The following is a 19,812-nucleotide window of genomic DNA, read 5'->3' as shown; positions in this document are numbered from 1 at the left end:
AACAGGAATCGCAGTGTTACAGTCACAAGGAAATGGATTCTATCAACAACCTGCCTATACTTGGAAACTGATTTTACCCAAAACCCCACTGACTCACACCTTGATTTCAGTCTTATGAAAAATGGATCTGAGCTACCCAAATCCACTCAAACTTATGACTTAAAGAACTGTTAGATAATAAATTTGCAGTGTTAAAAAAAAAAAAAAAAGGAAGCAGGGAGCTAAACAGAATTCATTCTTGATAGATTTTTTTTTTAATGTGCAAAGTAGAAATCTAAATCATCCCTAAGAATTAATGACATGGGTAGCACTTGAGAACAGTGACGATCTGGATAATTACTAAGGAGAATGGGAGATTAACAGAAACGAGTGAGGGGTGGCATACAATACTGAGGAAGCAGTGAGAGTAGAGCTGAAATCAGATAGCATGAAGCTCTTAGGATATCAGTCAGCATAGTGGTGTAATTTTCTCTGGTCTTGCTCTGTGGCCAATGTTTAGGTGCAATAAAGTCATATTGTGTTCAGGGCTCCTGAGATAGGTATAACAGAAATGTAAGAATGCCGAGGAAGCAAGAGTCCTTGAAAGAAAGTATGGCTTAACTGGAAGGAAGTGTGGTTAGGAGGAAGTTGAGGAACTTGGAAAAGGTTAAGAGACTGGAGATGGGGCTAAGCTCTGGTACTTTGTAGGTGTTAAGCATGTCTTTGTTTTCTCCTTTCTGGGTCTTCTCCCCTTGTGCCTGTTTCATTCCCACCACCTCCATTTTCCTCTGGTATGGTTTTTTACAAATAGTTTTAAGTCAAACAGTAGTGGTTGGCTTGGAGTGGAAGATTATGAGCCAGTTTCCAGAGTTCCCAAAGAAAGGCAATGCCAAAGAGTGCTCAAACTTACCATACAATTGCACTCATCTCACACTCTAGTAAAGTAATGCTCAAAATTCTCCAAGCCAGGCTTCAACAGTACATGAACGTGAACTTCCAGATGTTCAAGATGGTTTTAGAAAAGGCAGAGGAACCAGAGATCAGATTACCAACATCTATTGGATTATCAAAAAAACAAGAGAGTTCCAGAAAAACATCTACTTCTGCTTTATTGACTGTGCCAAAGCCTTTGCCTGTGTGGATCACCACAAACTGTGGAAAATTCTGAAAGAGATGGAAATACCAGACCACCTGACCTGCCTCCTGAGAAATCTGTATGCAGGTCAGGAAGCAACAGTTAGAACTGGACATGGAACAACAGACTGGTTCCAAATAGGGAAAGGAGTATATCAAGGCTGTATATTGTCACCCTGCTTATTTAACTTATATGTAGAGTACATCATGAGAAACACTGGACTGGATGAAGCACAAGATGGAATTAAGATTGCTGGGAGAAATATCAATAACCTCAGATATGCAGATGACACCACCCTTATGGCAGAAAGCAAAGAAGAACTACAGAGTCTCTTGATGAAAGTGAATGAGGAGAGTAAAAAAGTTGGCTTAAAGCTCAACATTCAGAAAACTAATATCATGGCTTCTGGTCCTATCACTTCATGGCAAATAGACGGGGTAACAGTGGAAACAGTGATAGACTTTATTTTTGAGGGGCTCCAAAATCACTGCAGGTGGTGGCTTCAGCCATGAAATTAAAAGACGCTTGCTCCTTGGAAGAAAAGTTATGACCAACCTAGACAGCTTACTAAAAGCCAGAGACATTACTTTGCCAACAAAGGTCAGTCTAGTCAAGGCTATGTTTTTTCCAGTAGTCATGTGTGGATGTGAGAGTTGGACTGTAAAGAAAGCTGAGCACCTGAGGAAAAAAAAAGCTGAAGAATCGATGCTTTTGAATTGTGGTGTTGGAGAAGACTCTTGAGAGTATCTTGGACTGCAAGGAAATCCAACCAGTCCATCCTAAAGATCAGTCCTGGGTGTTCATTGGAAGGACTGATGCTGAAGCTGAAACTCCAATACCTTGGCCACCTGATGCGAAGAACTGACTCATTTGAAAAGTCCCTGATGCTGGGAAAGATTGAAGGTGGGAGAAGGGGACAACAGAGGATGAGATGGTTGGGTAGCATCACCAACTCAGTGGACATGAATTTGAGTAAATTCTGGGAGTTGGTGATGGACAGGAAGGCCTGATGTGCTGCAGTCCACGGGGTCACAAAAGAGTTAGACATGACTGAGCGACTGAACTGAAGTGAACTTCCAGAGTTCACTTCAGATGTGTCCCAGTAGATTGGATCCTGAGGGTGCCTGGTGGTGTTGGCCTCTAGGAGAAGCTCAAGGCTTATCCCCTTATCTCCTTACCCCTTATGCCCCAAGGGTGGGACAAGGGCAAAGACATTTTATAGGCTACAGTTCTTGAAACATGAACTTACTCTTGATGAGAAGGTTAATAATCTAAGCCTTCATATGTTTCTACCAAGTTCCCCTTGTCTCTAAAAGTCTAACCATAAGCATAGATCTCATCACTTTCAAGAATTTAAAAGGGAGTCCCTTTTTGAAACAAAGAAGCAATGGCCATACAGGCAACACCAAGTATCTTCCTCCTTAGAATCTAAAATTTCTAGTTAGAGTTGGTTGAATCTTGTGGTTTTCTTTATGTGAGTCATTAAATATATTGTCATAATTTTCTTAAAGATACAGTTTTTTAAGGTTTCATTCCAAATGAGGACATTTTCCATAAAAACTTAACTATATTCCATTTCCAGAAAATTTCCTGTTCACCTGTAGTTTTGAGTGTAACACTTGAAATCTAAGAATTTATTATTTCACAGAGTGCTTTTTTGGTGTAGTATAAAGAAACTCATAAGAAAAGAGTCAAGCATCTTAAGTGTGAAACTGCAAGATAGGTGAGAATTCCTAGAGTGAATAAACAGAAACCAAAGTTCCTCTTAATTTTCAGAAATGGAGTAAATGCTTGCATAGAGTGAGCTCAAGAAATTCTAGGGAGTCTTAAGTCATTCAGTCTTGCTATTTTTTGTTGTTAATGATACCTTTAATGCATTTAGCAATGGTTGCCTCAAAAAGAGTTGAACACTGTTCTTTGGAAGCTTCATTTTCTTCTTGGTGGTTCTGAAAAGCAGGTTTCTCACTTGGCATAGTCCTGTGAAATAGGGCATTCAGCTTTATCCGCAAAGTCTGTAACATCCATCTGGATCCTGTGGATTGCTCAGTCCCCACCCAACTCAGACATGTCTGCCCTTTCTTCCAGTACTTGTATTGACAGGCAGACCTGTAATTTCTATGACTAAGATATAGTTTCCATAGCTATTGTATCATAATAGATTTGTGTTGAGTTAAATTTGCCTGAAAACAGATCTCTTTTTCCCCTGCTAGCTTTAAAGTGAAGGATAATGAAAAAGAAGTAATAGTTCCTAATTAGGTATTTAAGTCAAAGAGACATTTTCACAGTTAAAAGTATTTGTTCTAAACTAAATCATAATTCAGATATACTTTTCCAAAGACCTTTAATTGGCAGCTTTCCCCCTCAACTATTGGTACTGGTGTAGGAATTGTTTGTGGAATATTCTATTTTAAAAAGAGCTTTAGTTCATTCTTGTTATGTTTATAGCACCTGGATATTAATGTATGTTAATGCGATTGCTGTATTTTTCCTAACATGCATATGAAGAAAGGAAATCTTGATGTCTTACTTACTTAGTTGATGTAAGATTGTTCTCTTTTCCTTTTAGGCTGCAAACATGTTAAAGGCATCCTGTTATACGGGCCTCCAGGTTGTGGTAAGACTCTGTTGGCTCGACAGATTGGCAAGATGTTGAATGCAAGAGAGCCTAAAGTGGTCAATGGGCCGGAAATTCTCAACAAATATGTGGGAGAGTCAGAGGCTAACATTCGTAAACTCTTTGCTGATGCTGAAGAGGAGCAAAGGAGGGTAATGCTAATATAATTTAATAAAAGTTTGTTGTCATTTATGTGATGATTGAAACCCAAAGTTCTGGTGTAAAACATGTTGCCATAATTTACAGTTTGAAGAAATTGTAAGTAAAATTTATTTAGAACCGAGTTATGTCACTAACCTGGGATTATGGGAGAGTTACATGTTGTGAGCAGATGTCAGTATCCACATGTTTAGAATACAAAGATGGATGGTGATATAAGCCAAAAGTTTTCCCAAAACATATCATGAATATCTTTTTAAGTGACACTTTTGTTTCACATTACTTCTAGAGTCTTGAACTCATTTATCATAAAAGAGAGAAGTTAAATCCATAAAGAGACTTATAGAATTATGTATGTGTAAAGTTCTTGTGCAGAAAGCTAGTTTACTTACCACTGACCCAACTCAGCTGTAGAATGACAGGTATAAGCTGTTAGGTCACAAAGGAAAATTTGATTTGGATCTTAGAAAAATAAAATAAAATTAACTAAAAATCAAACCAGAGTTTACTAATTAGGATGGCTAATTTTGTGTTAGTTTTCTGGGCCCTAGGGTGCCCAGACATCGTCAAACATTGTTTTGGTTGGGTTGTGTTTACCATTTGAATCTGTAGACTAAGTAAAGCAGTTGTCCTTGCTAATATGCCATCAGTTGAAGACCTGAAAAGAAGAAAAAGGCTTACCCTCACTTGAGTAAGAGGGAATTTCCTTTTGCCTGACTGCCCTGAGCTGGGACATCAGTTTTTTTCTGCCTTCAGACTCAAACTGAAACACCCACTCTTCCTGGCTCTCAAGCTTACAGGCCTTTGGATGAGAGAGCCACACCATTGGCTCTCTTGTGTCTCCAGCTCACCCAGTACAGATAGTAAGACTTGTCAGTTCCCATAATTCTGTTAACAAGTTCCTTATAATTAATCTCTGCTGCTACTGCTACTGCTACTGCTACTGCTACTGCTACTGCTAAGTTGCTTCAGTTGTGTCCGACTCTGCGACCCCATAGACGGCAGCCCACCAGGCTCCCCCGTCCCTGGGATTCTCCAGGCAAGAACACTGGAGTGGGTTGCCATTTCCTTCTCCAGTGCATAAAAATGAAAAGTGAAAGTGAAGTCGCTCAGTCGTGTCCGACTCTTAGCGACCCCATGGACTGCAGCCTACCAGGCTCCTCCATCCATGGGATTTTCCAGGCAAGAGTACTGGAGTGGGTTACCATTGCCTTCTCCAATTAATCTCTAGATAGGTAAAAAGATAAATCTAGGTCTAGAATAAATATATTTTTAAAAGCACCAATAGAATAGATAGAATACATCTATAGATGTGTTGATTCTGTTTCTCTGGAAAACCTTGACTAATATACTAGTATTAATGTATTTGTTTCATTAAAGAAAAGTTGAAAAACAATGTCATGAGATTTCTGGTTCTGGAAATACAGTAGACTAGAAAGCATGAAAACATACAAAAATCTTCAAATGCTGGGTAAAATATAATTAAAATATTTTCAGAAGAACAATTGAGCTCTCGGGAAAGAAATGTCTTCAGAAATTAAAAGAAAACTGGAAATTAAAGTGCTAAAGATAATGAGCTTCCTTTTTTGGTGCTGGTAATGTGTGCCTTTGAGTTTTAGCATCCACTAGCTGACTCATTGGCAAAGTCCCTGACACTGGAAAATATTGAAGGCAGAAGATGAGGGCGTCAGAGGATGAAATGGTTAGATGGCGTCACTGGTGCATTGGACATGAACTTGGGCAAACTTTGGGAGATGGTGAAGGACAGCGAGGCCTGGCATGCTGCGGTTCATGGGTTGCAAAGAGTTAGACATGACTGGGTGACTGAACAACAACAAGGGGGCATAAAATGAGCCCTTGAACTTACTTAAGATGTGGACTAGGAACTGGGACCTCCGAAGTGACGGTATCATCAGTGGAGAGAAATGACTAGAAATTATTTCCCTACCAACAGAGAAATGACAGAATTGTTCAACTATTTGCCTGGGTTCTAGAGTGGAAGCTAAGGAATCTCACATTCTAAACCATGGGTCTTTGGCTCATGCTTAGGAGGTGGCGGGGGGAGACGTACATATGCACACCACCAATATACTTTGAGATCCCCAAATTGGGAAGTTAATTTTAAAATGAATCCTGGATTAATGATCCCACATAGAGGTGTTAGATAAAAGAACACCCCAAAGGGTCCTCCACCAAACCCAGGCTACAGGAGCTTCTCACAGGGAAAGCTAAAATATTTCCAATAAATAGAAACATCATCAAAATTTATTTATTTTTTTTTCTCGCCCTCCCCTTTTTTTTTTATTTTTTTTATTTTTATTTTTTTTCATCATCAAAATTTAAAACTCAGCAACTAGGTTCAGCTGGAGAAGGCAATGGCACCCCACTCCAGTACTCTTGTCTGGAAAATCCCATGGACAGAGGAGCCTAGTAGGCTGCAGTCCATGGGGTTGCTAAGAGTCGGACACGACTGAGCGACTTCACTTTCACTTTTCATTTTCATGCACGGGAGAAGGAAATGGCAACCCACTCCAGTGTTCTTGCCTGGAGAATCCCAGGGACGGGGGAGCCTGGTGGGCTGCCGTCTGTGGGGTCGCACAGAGTTGGCATACGACTGAAGCGACTTAGCAGCAGCAGCAGCAACTAGGTTCAGCATAAGCAGTAGCTTCAGCTGAAGAGAGAAGTGATAAACAGAAGAATAGATCTAAAGAAATCACCCAGAATGTGGCACAGAGAGATACAGAGATGGAAAGTATGAAAGAGAAATTGAGATAACAGAACTAAAATAAGAAACCCAAATAGAATAGTATAGAGGCAATATTCAAAAATAGAGTGGCTGAAAACATTCTAGAATTGATTTTAAAAAAACTTAGATTTATAAATACCTAAATTCATGTAGCCCATGAGTTCAAATGGGAAAAGTAAAAATTAACTTATATGTAGATGCGTTGTAGTGAAACTGGAGAATGCCAAAGCAAAAAGAGAAATGTCTTAGTATTAGCAATGAAGAAATGATGATGACATCCGAAGAGATATCCATTATGTTGACAGTAAAGTTTTTAACAATAGCAAGAGAGATCAGAAAACAGTGGAAAGATATCTTCACAGAGCTAAGTGAAAATAACTGTCAACTTAAAATTTTATATCCAGTTTAATTCTCATTCAGGATTAAGATAGAATGAAGGTATTTTTTCAGATAAAGTCTAATAGAATTAACTATTAGAAGCTTCCAACAAGTCACAGAAGCTTGTTGGAAGAATGTGAAGCAGGATGTACTTGAGACTGAAAAATATTGAACCCAGAAGGAGTGGATTGGGTACTAGAAACAATGGTGAGCAATGAAATTGGTGAAAATGTAGATAAAAATTTGGAACTTTAACTTCTGGTAGTTGCAGATTAGGTAATTTAAATTGTGCCTGCCACTGAACACTACCAGAAAGGCTCAACGAAAAGTTTTATTTATTTATTTTTTTGCTTGGAGGCATCAAGAGCGTACAAGATCTATGGGGAGAATGGAGGCCCAGGGGGAAAAGGTCCCAGAGTATGGGGTCACTGTTCCTCTGGAGAAATGAGCCAATTCTGGAGAGAGTTGCTAAACAGCTCTGTAACCCTTTTGACTGGCTAGTGAGTGAATGTAAGGGGAAAAGAGATTAGAGCCCATGGCCCACAAAGAGGGGACTCTTGATGAACCTGCTCACTTTTGAGTTGGGACCATGAAAGGCTACACCATAGGAGCAAATGTTAACCAGAAGTAGACATGTTCTAATAGAGGCTACAGATAAGCTTTGAATTGTGTCATTCTCTAAAACTAGTCTGAGGGTTCCTAAACGATTAGTGACCCCAGCATTTGACAGAATTGTACATCCTTCCTGGAGTAAGATAGTGTCATGTAAGGTCATAAACTGCTTCTGTAGTTTGCAAATGCAGTGCCAGGCTTATAATCAAAAGGAATCAGATACACAAAGACGTGAACACACACAAAGAAAAACAAAAGATGATAGAAATTGGGCCTCAAGATATTGGAATTCTCAGATATAGTATTTTAAGTATACTTACCACATTCAGAGAGAAAAAAGATTGAAAATTTTGGCAGAGCATTGGAAAATGTTACAAAAAAAATCAAGTGGAAATTCTGAGAATGAGAAAGTAAGTAAATTAACTCACATTGAAGCAACAGATTAGACACATCCAAAGAGAGAATTAGTGAACCAAAAGATGTTAAACAAAAATAACCAGAAACAAAGGATGAAAGGCAATAGAGATAAAACCATGACAAGGTCTAGTGCACATATTTACATTTCCAAAAAGTCAGGAGAAAGAGAACAGAGCAAAAGCAGTATTTGAAGAAAAAGAGGTTTAGAATTTTCTAAAACTGATGAAGAACATCAGTCCATGGGTTCCAGCATATGAACCTCAAACAAGAGAAATACCAAAGAATTCTGCATGTATAGATGATCATTATTAAACAGCTGAAAACAAAAAAAAAGAGAAATCTTAAAAACAACTAGAGGAAAAAAGTGAATTATTTTTCAATAAGCAGAAGTAGATGGCACTTGTCTTCTCAGTGACTTAGCTGGTAAAGAACGTGCCTGCAGTGCAGGAGACCTGGGTTCAATTCCTGGGTTGGGACAATCCCCTGGAGAATGGCTACCACTGCAGTATTTTGGCCTGGAGAATTCCATGGACTGTATAGTCCATGGGATTGCAAAGAGTCGGACATGACTGAGTGACTTACACTTTCACACTTTGTCTTCTGAACAGAAACGATGAAAATCAGAAATCAGTTAAACGCCTTTTTTTAAGAGAGTAACTTGTCAACCTAGAATTCACAGTCATATAAATATACAATAAATTACTGTATTATAATAAAAGTAAACAGACTATGGCAACCTATGGACTATATAGTCCATGGAATTCTCCAGGCCAGAATACTGGAGTGGGTATAGCCATTCCCTTCTCCAGGTATCTTCTCAATCCAGGGATCAAACCCAGGTCTCCCACATTGCAGATTCTTTACCAGCTGAGCCAACCAGGGAGACCCAAAAATGTTGGAGTGGGTAGCCTGTCCCTTTTCCAGTGGATCTTCCCAACCCGAGAATTGAACCAGGGTCTCCTGCATTGCAGGTGGATTCTTTATCAGCTGAGCTACCAGGGAAGCCTGGCTGTACACATAGCTATTCATATTTGTAGATATCACAAATGAACGTTGAGCAAAAGAAATCAGACAAGAAAGGATCATCTGTGCTGTATGATTTCATTTATATAAAGCTCCACTAAAGTATAGTGTTTAATGATACGTGTTCCTTACTTGGTAAAACTATAAAGGAAAGAAATAGTTACCATAAAAATCAGACTGTGGTGCCTTTGAGGCATGATGGGTGAGGGGTGTTGGGGAATGGTGGTAAGGAGACACTGCCAGGATGCTGGCACTATTCTAGTTCCTGTTAAGGTTACATGGATGCTCATTTTGTGACAATTCCTTCAGACATACATACACATTTGGGGAACTTTCCCTCTGGGTATGCCTTATTTCACAATAAAAAGGTTTAAAAGAGGAAAATTTAATAAGCTTTCAGTGTACAAAATGATAATGATGATCAGTACATATATATTTTAAGGATAGAGCTAAAATACAGAACAAACCATGTGGTAAGTGGGTTGAATTCATATAGGATCCTTGTATTGTTTGGGAAGAAGATGCTGATGTTAATTAACATAAAACTTAAGTCATATGTTTATATGAAAATTGTATATAGTTCTCAAGCTTTTCAAGGCATGAGGGGGACCTGAGGAAGGAATAAATATAACTCAAATACTTAACAAGCAGGAAGGGAATAACATGACTCAAAGTGTGAAGACACTGAAAATGTAACTTTAAAAAAAGGTTTAACTTACAACAGCAGTCAGAATGATAAGGTAACTAGGATTAAATCTTAACAGGAAAAATAAAGGGTAAAATTATAAACAGTTTTGAATTTTCAAGAGCTAGTAAATGGTAAGATAGAACATGTTCATATGGGAATCCTAACATATCATAAAAATGACAGTTCTGCCCATATTAATCTGTAAGTGCTTTTCCAGTCAAGTGTAACATGAATTTTTTGGAATTTAACAACTTTTTAATTTGGATGCTTGAAGTGTCATGGAAATTTTGGAGAATAATGAAAACTTACTTATTCAGGTATCAGAACTTACTGGAAAGCTGTAGTAATTGAAACAATTTCTTTTTTCCTACATTTTTCTTTTGGGGGAGGGCTGTGCTGGGTCTTTGTTGCTTCAAAGGCTGTTCTCTAGTTGCAGTGCATGGGCTTCTCATTGCATGGCTTCTCTAGTTGTGGAGCGTGGGCTCTAGGCATATAGGCGTCAGTAGTTGCAATCCCTGGGCCCTAGAGCACGGGCTCAGTAGTTGTGATGCACAGGCTTAGTTCCTCCACAGCACGTGGGATCTTCCTGGACCAGAGATTGAACCGTGTATCCTGCATTGACAGGTGGATTCTTTCCCACTGAGCCACCAGGGAAGCCCGGTAATTGAAAACAGTTTTATATATGCATGTAAAAACAGACCGAAGAAACTGAGGAACATAAGAAGAACTTATTATGTGAAAAGTGGCAATACAAATCAGAGGGGAAATAGTATACTGTTCCATAAATGGGACTGAGATCATTGTCTTTGTGGAGAAAGATAAAGTGTAGTCCTTATCTCACTTCATACAAAATTACAAAATGGATTTGCAAAAAACAAAATTAAAACTTACAAAAGAAAAGTTTTAGAAATATAGGGAAAAGCTTTAAGAATTGATGCTAGGAATGAATTTCTTTAATACAGAGAAATCAAAGACATGGAAAAAAATGTTAATTTGGTTACATTGATATAAAGAAAATTCTTTGTCAAATTACACTAAATACAAATGTCTCAAACTAGAGAAGATATTTAAAGTCCATATAATCCACAAAGAATTGGCATCTTCTATAATGAATTCTCTGTAATAACTCCTATATAAGAAGTAAGAGGCTCTATATAGTCAGTAAAAACAAGACCGGGAGCTGACTGTGGCTCAGATCATGAACTCCTTATTGCCAAATTCAGACTGAAATTGGAGAAAGTGGGAAAAACCACTAGACCATTCAGGTATGACCTAAATCAAATCCCTTATGATTATACAGTGGAAGTGACAAATAGATTTAAGGGACTAGATCTGATAGACAGAGTGCCTGATGAACTATGGATGGAGGTTCCTGACATTGTACAAGATACAGGGATCAAGACCATCCCCATGGAAAGGAAATGCAAAAAAGCAAACTGGCTGTCTGAGGAGGCCTTACAAATAGCTGTGAAAAGAAGAGAAGCGAAAAGCAAAGGAGAAAAGGAAAGATATAAGCATCTGAATGCAGCGTTCCAAAGAAGAGCAAGGAGAGATAAGAAAACCTTCCTCAGTGATCAGTGCAAAGAAATAGAGGAAAACAACAGAATGGCAAAGACTAGAGATCTCTTCAAGAAAATTAGAGATACCAAGGGAACATTTCATGCAAAGATGGGCTCGATAAAGGACAGAAATGGTATGGACCTAACAGAAGCAGAAGATATTAAGAAGAGGTGGCAAGAATACACAGAAGAACTGTACAAAAAAGAGCTCCACGACCCAGATAATCCCAATGGTGTGATCACATACCTAGAGCCAGACATCCTGGAATGTGAAGTCAAGTGGGCCTTAGGAAGTATCACTATGAACAAAGCTAGTGGAGGTGATGGAATTCCAGTTGAGCTCTTTCAAATCCTGAAAGATGATGCTGTGAAAGGGCTGCACTCAATATGCCAGCACATTTGGAAAACTCAGCAGTGGCCACAGGATGAGAAAAGGTCAGTTTTCATCCCAGTCCCAAAGAAAGGCAATGCCAAAGAATGCTCAAACTGCCACACAATTGCACTCATCTCACACGCTAGTAAAGTAATGCTCAAAATTCTCCAAGCCAGGCTTCAGCAGTACGTGAACCGTGAACTTCCAGATGTTCAAGCTGGTTTTAGAAAAGGCAGAAAACCAGAGATCAAATGGCCAACATCCACTGGATCATGGAAAAAGGAAGAGAGTTCCAGAAAAACATCTATTTCTGCTTTATTGACTATGCCAAAGCCTTTGACTGTGTGGATCACAATAAACTGGAAAATTCTGAAAGAGATGGGAATACCAGACCACCTGAACGTGCCTCTTGAGAAACCTACATGCAGGTCAGGAAGCAACAGTTAGAACTGGACATGGAACAACAGACTGGTTCCAAATAGGAAAAGGAGTATGTCAAGATGCACAAACCCCATGACCCATGAGTGCTCTACTTCAAGACAACTACCCTAGAGAAATACTCTTGCACTTATGCACAAAATTACACGTATCAGAATGTTGGTTGTACTATATGCAGTTGGGGGAAAAGTAGAGACATCTTGATTCTTCCCAGTAGGAAATAGAATATCATCTTAGACATTAAAATAAATAACAGATGTATGTGGGCCAATATGAATAACACCAGAAACATAATAACATCGTTTTTTTTTAATCTAGTACTATTAAACTGTCATTTTCTACTTTTTCTGATTTTTGTTGGCGGTAAAAATAAGTTTTAAACATTGCCTTTATAACAGCCCTTCTACTGCTTCAGATCTATTTGCTGGGTGTTTAATCATATCAGTTTTACCCAAGGTGGTTTTCTCCCCTGCATTCCAATAAGTTCTTGTTCATATTCAGGTTTCCAGCTGTCTCAGCTGCATTGGGTCCTAGTATATTACTGCAAGTCTAATAACTGATCTCAACTCTTCGGACAGTCCCGGAGCCAATTCAGTTTTGCGTTCATCCCTTGTGTCCTTGTGTCATTTGCTCAGTCGTGTCTGACTGTTTGCGATCCCATGGACCATAGCCCCCCAGGCTCCCTGTCCATGGAATTCTCCAGACAAGCATACTTGACTGGGTTGCCATGCCCTTCTCCAGGGGATCTTCCTTACCCAGGGATCGAACCCAGGTCTCCCACATTGCATTCAGATTCTTTACCGTCTGAGCCACGAGGGATTTCATTCCTAACACTACAATAGTTTTTGTTTCAAATATCTTTGTACAGCTCAAAATACCACAAAAAATAGTCATTACCATTTCTATCTGGATTGAAAGAACTCCTTTTTAAAAATTACTTGTAAGTTGATTTACAGATCATTTACAAACATAAAAATAAAGGGAAGCAAAGACTATTAAACTATTTAATAAGAGCTTAAATATAGAAAACTAAATTTTTATCCCATATTTTCTTGATTTTGGAGACATCTATTGACTGATCGATAGATACTAATATATATCCAAAATGGGCAGGACCCTCTGAATGTAACTGTTCATCAGTTGTCATGCATGAACTTGTACACTGATTGTAAATTTCAAATGATATCCCTCATAGATTATAGTTTATCATTACTTCTGGTTCTTCTACTTGTGTCATCAAGACAATACTTGAAGAATTTTTTTTAATTTGGCTTATAATTTTTTTGAAAAGAGGATGGCCATCAGACACTATAATTGCAAAATATTTTTATTTTTAGGTTTGTATACAGCTTTTTAATGACCAGTCTAATTTTTTAATGTCTACATCATCTATTTCTTCTTGGTATTTTGTAATACCTGCCTTCAGCATCTGTTGTTTTATTCATCCTTGAGTTTGAGACAGTTTATTAGGATACCATCATCTAAAGGTACATAGTCAGATTTACTCAGATGATCCATTTCATCATCTTTCTTAGCATCTCAGGTGCTGCTATCTCACTCTTGGTATTCATCTAGATTTATCCAATAGCAGAATGTTTTCCTCTGTTGATTTTCTTTTCTTTGCCGTTACAGCCATAGAATAAAAAAATCTGAACTGTGTTCAGTTAAAGCTAAAATCATGCAACAAAGATAGTGGATGGTGTCTAGACTTCTTTTATACCTTTTTGAAAGCAGATATAATACTTTGGGCCACACAGTAAAAATGCTGAAAATTGATGTTATCTGATATTTATTTCACTATTGCATCATCCTTCAGAGAAATACCTCATTCTTTCATTTTTTTATTATTTTAATCTTTCTTTAGCATAATTAGGACTAATTGATGAGTAATGATGACATAATTTCTAGAATGTTGAAATAGCATAATATATCTTGTTGCTAAGTCACTTCAGTCGTGTCTGACTCTGTGTGACCCCATAGACGGCAGCCCACTAGGTTCCTCTGTCCCTGGGATCCTCCAGGCAAGAACACTGGAGTGGGTTGCCATTTCCTTCTCCAAAGCATGAAAGTGAAAAGTGAAAGTAAAGTCGTTCAGTCATGCCCGACTCCTAGCGACCCCATGGACTGCAGCCTACCAGGCTCCTCTGTCCATGGGATTTTCCAGGCAAGAGTACTGAAGTGGGTTGCCACCGCCTTCTCCATAATATATCTTAGATTTATAAAAAAGATCCAATGGATCCATACAATAATTGCAAGATAGAATGAATTTTATTTTATTTTATTTTGACTGTGCTGCATAGCTTGTGGGATCCTAGTTTGCCTATCCAGGGATCTCACCTGGGCCCAGTGAGTGCAGAGTCCCAATCGCTGGACCACCAGGGAGTTCCCAGAATGAGTTTTGTTCTATTTTTTAAAAAACATGATTTCTGAAACTTCTCTGGTGGTCCAGTGGTTAAGACTCTGCACTTCCAGAGCATGGGGTACAAGTTCAATAACTGGTTGGAGAACTAAGATTCTACATGCCATGGGGCATAGCCAAAAAATAAATAAATAAATTTCCCCCCTTTTTGTTCCTGTAGCAGACTTCTAGGGGAAAAAACATGCGATATCAATTTTTATAAATACTAATACTGCTTAATAAAGAAAATTAAAAATAAAAATTGTGTTTCTAATGGACTCTAATGGTATACTGAGGATTAAACATCAGGTGCAGGTGAGAAGCATTTTATAAGATCTGTTGTGAGAGTTTCTACATAACCATGTAGGTATCATTGTTGCTGATTTGAAACTTGCAGACAGTTTAAATATGACACTTAATAATAAAACTGAGTTGGCAAAGAATTTCTAGGCAGGTATTAATCATAGCTAGGTTTTTCTGATATACTTTTCTCAATTCTTACACCCAGAAACGGCTTGGTGTATTCAGCTAATGACCCCATGGAGAGTATATATGTGTTACATAATAAAGAAAAGCATCACCTCTGTGATTCTGGACGGACCAGGCTGACAAAGACGAACACTTGCATATAGGTCAAACTAGCTAAATATAGAACAGCCATTTTCCAAGGCTGTTGCCAGGGGCTCAATGGCATCAGCTGTTTCTGTGGGGGAAGACTTTGCAGATAAGAACAGAGCTAGAAGTCAGTGAATTGAAGAGGATTGCATTATGGAACTTTAAACTTTTTGGTAAAGGGTTTATTGATGATTCAACTATATTAATCTGTGAACATTAATCTTGACATCTTCCTTACCCAATTCCTAATTTATTACAATAAGAACTTGCCTTTATTTAAATAACGCACCTGTAGAAATTGATGTTATTGTACTCCCTAGGTTGGGGGAGGGGACCTGATGACAAGTCTCAAGATTAGCAAGGTTCTGAAAAGGTCAGAATTGTACTGAATTATGTTTAGGGAAGATTGCTCCTGTGATCATTAAATCAAGCACAGTGTTCTTATTGTCTCTGGCTTCCCTTCCATACAGATGATTTTTGAGGTTGGACTGAGAAGGAAGTCATGATTCCAGTGGTAACATAAGGCACATTGACAGCAAAATTCATACATTATAACAGCTTTTTGTTTTATGCTGTATTGACAGACAACCTTGAATAAAGGTGTCTTTAAAAAAAATAGCATAAAATCTCACAGCTTTTCAGTCACAGACAGGAGTGTCCTTGTCTTTTATTGAAGACAACAAGAATTAATACTGTACTGTCTAGAATTTTTTGGCAAAGCTAAGACTGTAGTTTCAATTCTTCATTCTCTATTTTCTCTACAGATAGAAAGGTGAATAGGTTTTGGTGTTGAAGTTTTTTTAAGCAACAAGCTATCATTTATCTTTAGATAACTGTTCAATAAATAAGGCAATAACTGAGAAATTAAGTTATTTTTTCAGACTTTAGTTTTAAAACATTGTGGAAGGAGAACAATTTGTAAGTTATATTCCGGAAAAAAAATATAATGAAGCTTAGTTAAATTTTGAAAACCTTGATGAACACATGACTGTCATCTTGCATAAGAATGCATTAAAGAATGAACAGTATTCCAAATAATGAATAATAGAATGTGTGATAAGATGTTATATTTTTTATTATGAAGTAAAACTAACTTTTCTGAATTTTATGAATTTTGATGTGTCCCCTTTTATGAATTTTGACGTGTATAGTTTCATGTAATCACCAAAATCTAGATGCAGAACATGTACATCACCTCGCAGGATTCACCTGTGCTGTCCCTTTGCTAATAACTCTTGGTAACTACTAATCGGTTGTCTATCCCTATACTTTTGTTTTTTCGAGTGTCATATAAATGGGACCATAGTATGTAACCTTCTGAGAATGGCTTCTTTCACTCAGCATATTGCCTTTGAGCTTTCATCTTAGTTGTCACATGTATCAAACATCCCTTTATACTCTTGAGTAATATTCCATCATGTGGATGTACCATAGTTTGTTTATCCACTCACCCGCTAGAGGGCATTTGGGTTGATTCTAGTTTGGGGCAGTTACGAGCAGAGCTGTTGTAAACCCAGGAGTGGACTTGCTTGATCATACTATGTTTTATCTGGTTTTTATTTTTTTTAAGTATATATTCAGGTGTGTTTTAGATCCTTTCCAATTTCCTTCAGGTCATTTTTAGAACCATTTTTCTTCCTCCTTCTGATACAGCATTTCATCTTTCATCTTTGTCATGTTTTCCTGATCCTGTTTTCTTTGGGTTGACTTTACTGGAATCATCTTCTGGTACTGTAGCCCAGAATCTGTCTGGCTTTTATATTCCTCCAGCTTAATTATATGATTCATCTCCTTACAGAATCTCATTTGCTGCTATACTCTGCCATTTGTAGGTGACTTTCACATCTATCTTTCTATCCTCTTTTGTTCAGTTTATATCTTGTTATCTGGAAGACATTTCTAACTAGATGTCCTGTTAACACTTCAGTCTTCTCATGGTAGAAACTTAAAAAAGAATTTTTTTCCCTTCCATCTTTTCCCTTCTGAAGCTTTCTTATCATAATCACAGGTAATTTATTAACGATTGCTGTTACTTCCCCTTTCCTCTTGCAGGCAGTAACCAAACCTAAGACTTTTGTTTTTCAGTCATCACTGCTCCTGTCACCAAAAGTCTCTTAAAGAGTGTGTTCACCTCATTTACGTTCCAGTGTTTCTCGCTGACCTTCCAGCTGCTTATTTCTCCTTTTCCGTCCTAAAGTCAGGATTAAAATCATCTTGTATAAAGAGCATTCTGCTTTTGCAGTTGTGTGTGTGTGTGTGTGTGTGTGTGTGTGTGCGCGCGCGCGCATGTGTGTGTGTGTGTTTGATCTTCTCTGCTTCATTAGAAAGGCCTGTTTCTGGATTTTAGTCCCTCTTGTGACAGTACTGTAATTATTGTTTCTCATGTTAGGTAAATTTTATTATCCCCTTTATAGGGCCTGGATTTCCCCCTTAGCCTTCTGCTCAAGTGGCCCTGCATGCATCTGAATTCTTATCTGTTAGTTCCTCTCTTTCTCCTTCTATTTGCCTTTGCTCAGGAATAATTTCTCATACCCCACAAGAAGAATACCTGTTGTGTAGGAGGGCACAAAGTTGTGCTTGTAGATAATATGATTGTCTACATAGAACATTAAAAAAAAATCAACTAAAAAAAGCATAAATAAGAGTAAAGTGTCAGATATAAAATAAATACAAAAAATTATTATCATTTCTACATATATACTGTTTCTGAAATATAATGTGAAAAGCCCATTTCATGATTGTAACCAAAAACCATAAATAGGAATCTTCAAGAAGAAATTTATATGACAAAAAGTACAAAACTTTATTGGGAGACATAAAAGCCTTAAATAGTTGGAGAGATATATTTAGAACTGAATAAACATGTCAGTACTTCCTAAACTAATTTAGAGATTAAATCCAATTTCAGTCAAAACTTGGCTTTTTGTTTGTTTTTAGTTGGAGAACGTATTTTTACTCTAGTAGAAGGATTCTAATAATCATGGGGCAGCAAACATGGTTGAAAGTAAGCAAGACAGTTATAATAAAGAAGAAAAAGGTATGGAGAGAAAGAGTTTGCCCCAGCTGCTACTGTCCATAGTATAGGCTGAAAATACCTATCATATGTAAAAATATAAAGCCTGATAGAAATAGTGTCTTGATGAAGAAAGGATTATTGAGTCAACAATTTTGGATCAGCTAAATATTTGAAGAATTACTTGGATTCTTGTGTGTGTGTGCTCAGTCACTAAGTCGTGTGCAACTCCTGTGACTCCATGGACTGTAGCCCTCCAGGCCCTGCTGTCCATGGGATTTTCCAAGCGAGAATATTGGAGTGGGTTGTCATGTCCTTCTCCAGGGAATCTTCCCAACCAAGGGATCGAACCTGCATCTCTTGCATTGGTGGGCAGATTCTTTACCACTGAACCACCTGGTTTGTATCATATATAAAAATTAAACTTCAGATAGATTAAAGAATTATACATAAAGTAAAAATTTACAAGAGAATAAAATGTAGGTGACTACCAGTGTCTGTAATAGGGGAAGATTTTAAAGATAAAAGTAACAGAAAACATCATAAAAATAAAAATTGATAATGTTGGCTGCTTAAATAGTAAAAATACATTTTTAAAAACCCTTTCATTTATCAAAAATATACCATGAGTGAAAGTCGTTCAGTTGTGTCCAAGTCTTTGCTACCCCACGGACTATACAGTCTATGGAATTCTCTAGGCCAGAATAGTGGAGTGGGTGGTCTTTCCCTTCTCCAGGGGATCTTCCTAACCCAGGAATCAAACCAGAGTCTCCTGCATTGCAGGTGGATTCTTTACCAACTGAGCTATCAGGGAAGCCAAAATATACCATAAGTAAAATTAAAAGGCAAATGGCAAACTGGGATAAAATATGTATAACAAATACAATAATACCCTTAAATGTATAAAGAATTTTTATATATTGATAAAAAGTATTAAATCCCAACAGAAAAATGTGCAGAGGACATGAGCGAGTAATAAGAGAAAAGTTGACAATGGTAAAAATATATATATATATGATTTTAAAAAGTACCAACCCCATCAGTAATTAGACAAGTGCCAATTAAAAATGATTGAAAAATACCATTATTCATCTGTCAGTTTGGGAACTACTTTTTACTTGTGGGGATATATCAAGATAGGCAGTGTTATATACTGTGGTAGGATTATTATAAAATGATAAAACCTATCTAGAAAAGATTTGAAAGCCTATTTCAAGAGCATTAAAATACTCAACACACCTTTTAACAATTTGCCTTCATGAAGTATTGTCAAAGATTTCAATATAAAAATGTTCATTGCAACAGCTTTTATAATGCAAAAAACTTAGAAATTACTAAGTCTGTGACAATAAAGAATTAATGTGGAATAGAGGAATTATGAAACCAGTCATACGATGAAATATAGGGGCATTAAAAATTGTATAGTTGTATACATTGTAATATAAAAATTATAATGTATACTTATAGGCATGGGAAAGAGCTTAAAATACTGATACCTGAACTGAAAAAAGGAATGCAAACTTTGAAGTAGTACCAAATTAACATCAGTTATTTCTTGCTAGTTGATTTTGGATGATTGTGATTTCTTTACATTTTTTGGTATTTTTCCAAGTTTTTATAGTGATCATGTATTTTGCAGTTAGAACCAAACATAATAAATTTAGA

General features: G+C 37.4%; 1 protein-coding gene across 1 annotated transcript in view; it reads left to right on the top strand.

Annotated features, from left to right (window-relative positions):
* The window catches only part of NSF (N-ethylmaleimide sensitive factor, vesicle fusing ATPase), a 150,301-nt gene that overhangs the window by 72,910 nt on the left and 57,579 nt on the right, over positions 1–19,812 (top strand). Inside the window, exon 9 of the mRNA XM_070389994.1 lies at positions 3,681–3,880. Within this exon, the coding sequence (XP_070246095.1) occupies positions 3,681–3,880 (200 nt within the window). The remainder of the gene's footprint in view (positions 1–3,680; positions 3,881–19,812) is intronic.

Source organism: Bos mutus, chromosome 19, assembly GCF_027580195.1.
Source record: "Bos mutus isolate GX-2022 chromosome 19, NWIPB_WYAK_1.1, whole genome shotgun sequence".
In the NCBI taxonomy this organism is placed as follows: domain Eukaryota; kingdom Metazoa; phylum Chordata; class Mammalia; order Artiodactyla; family Bovidae; genus Bos; species Bos mutus.
The sequence above is the reverse complement of the archived record's forward strand: the minus strand, read 5'-3'. Positions and strand labels throughout refer to the sequence as shown.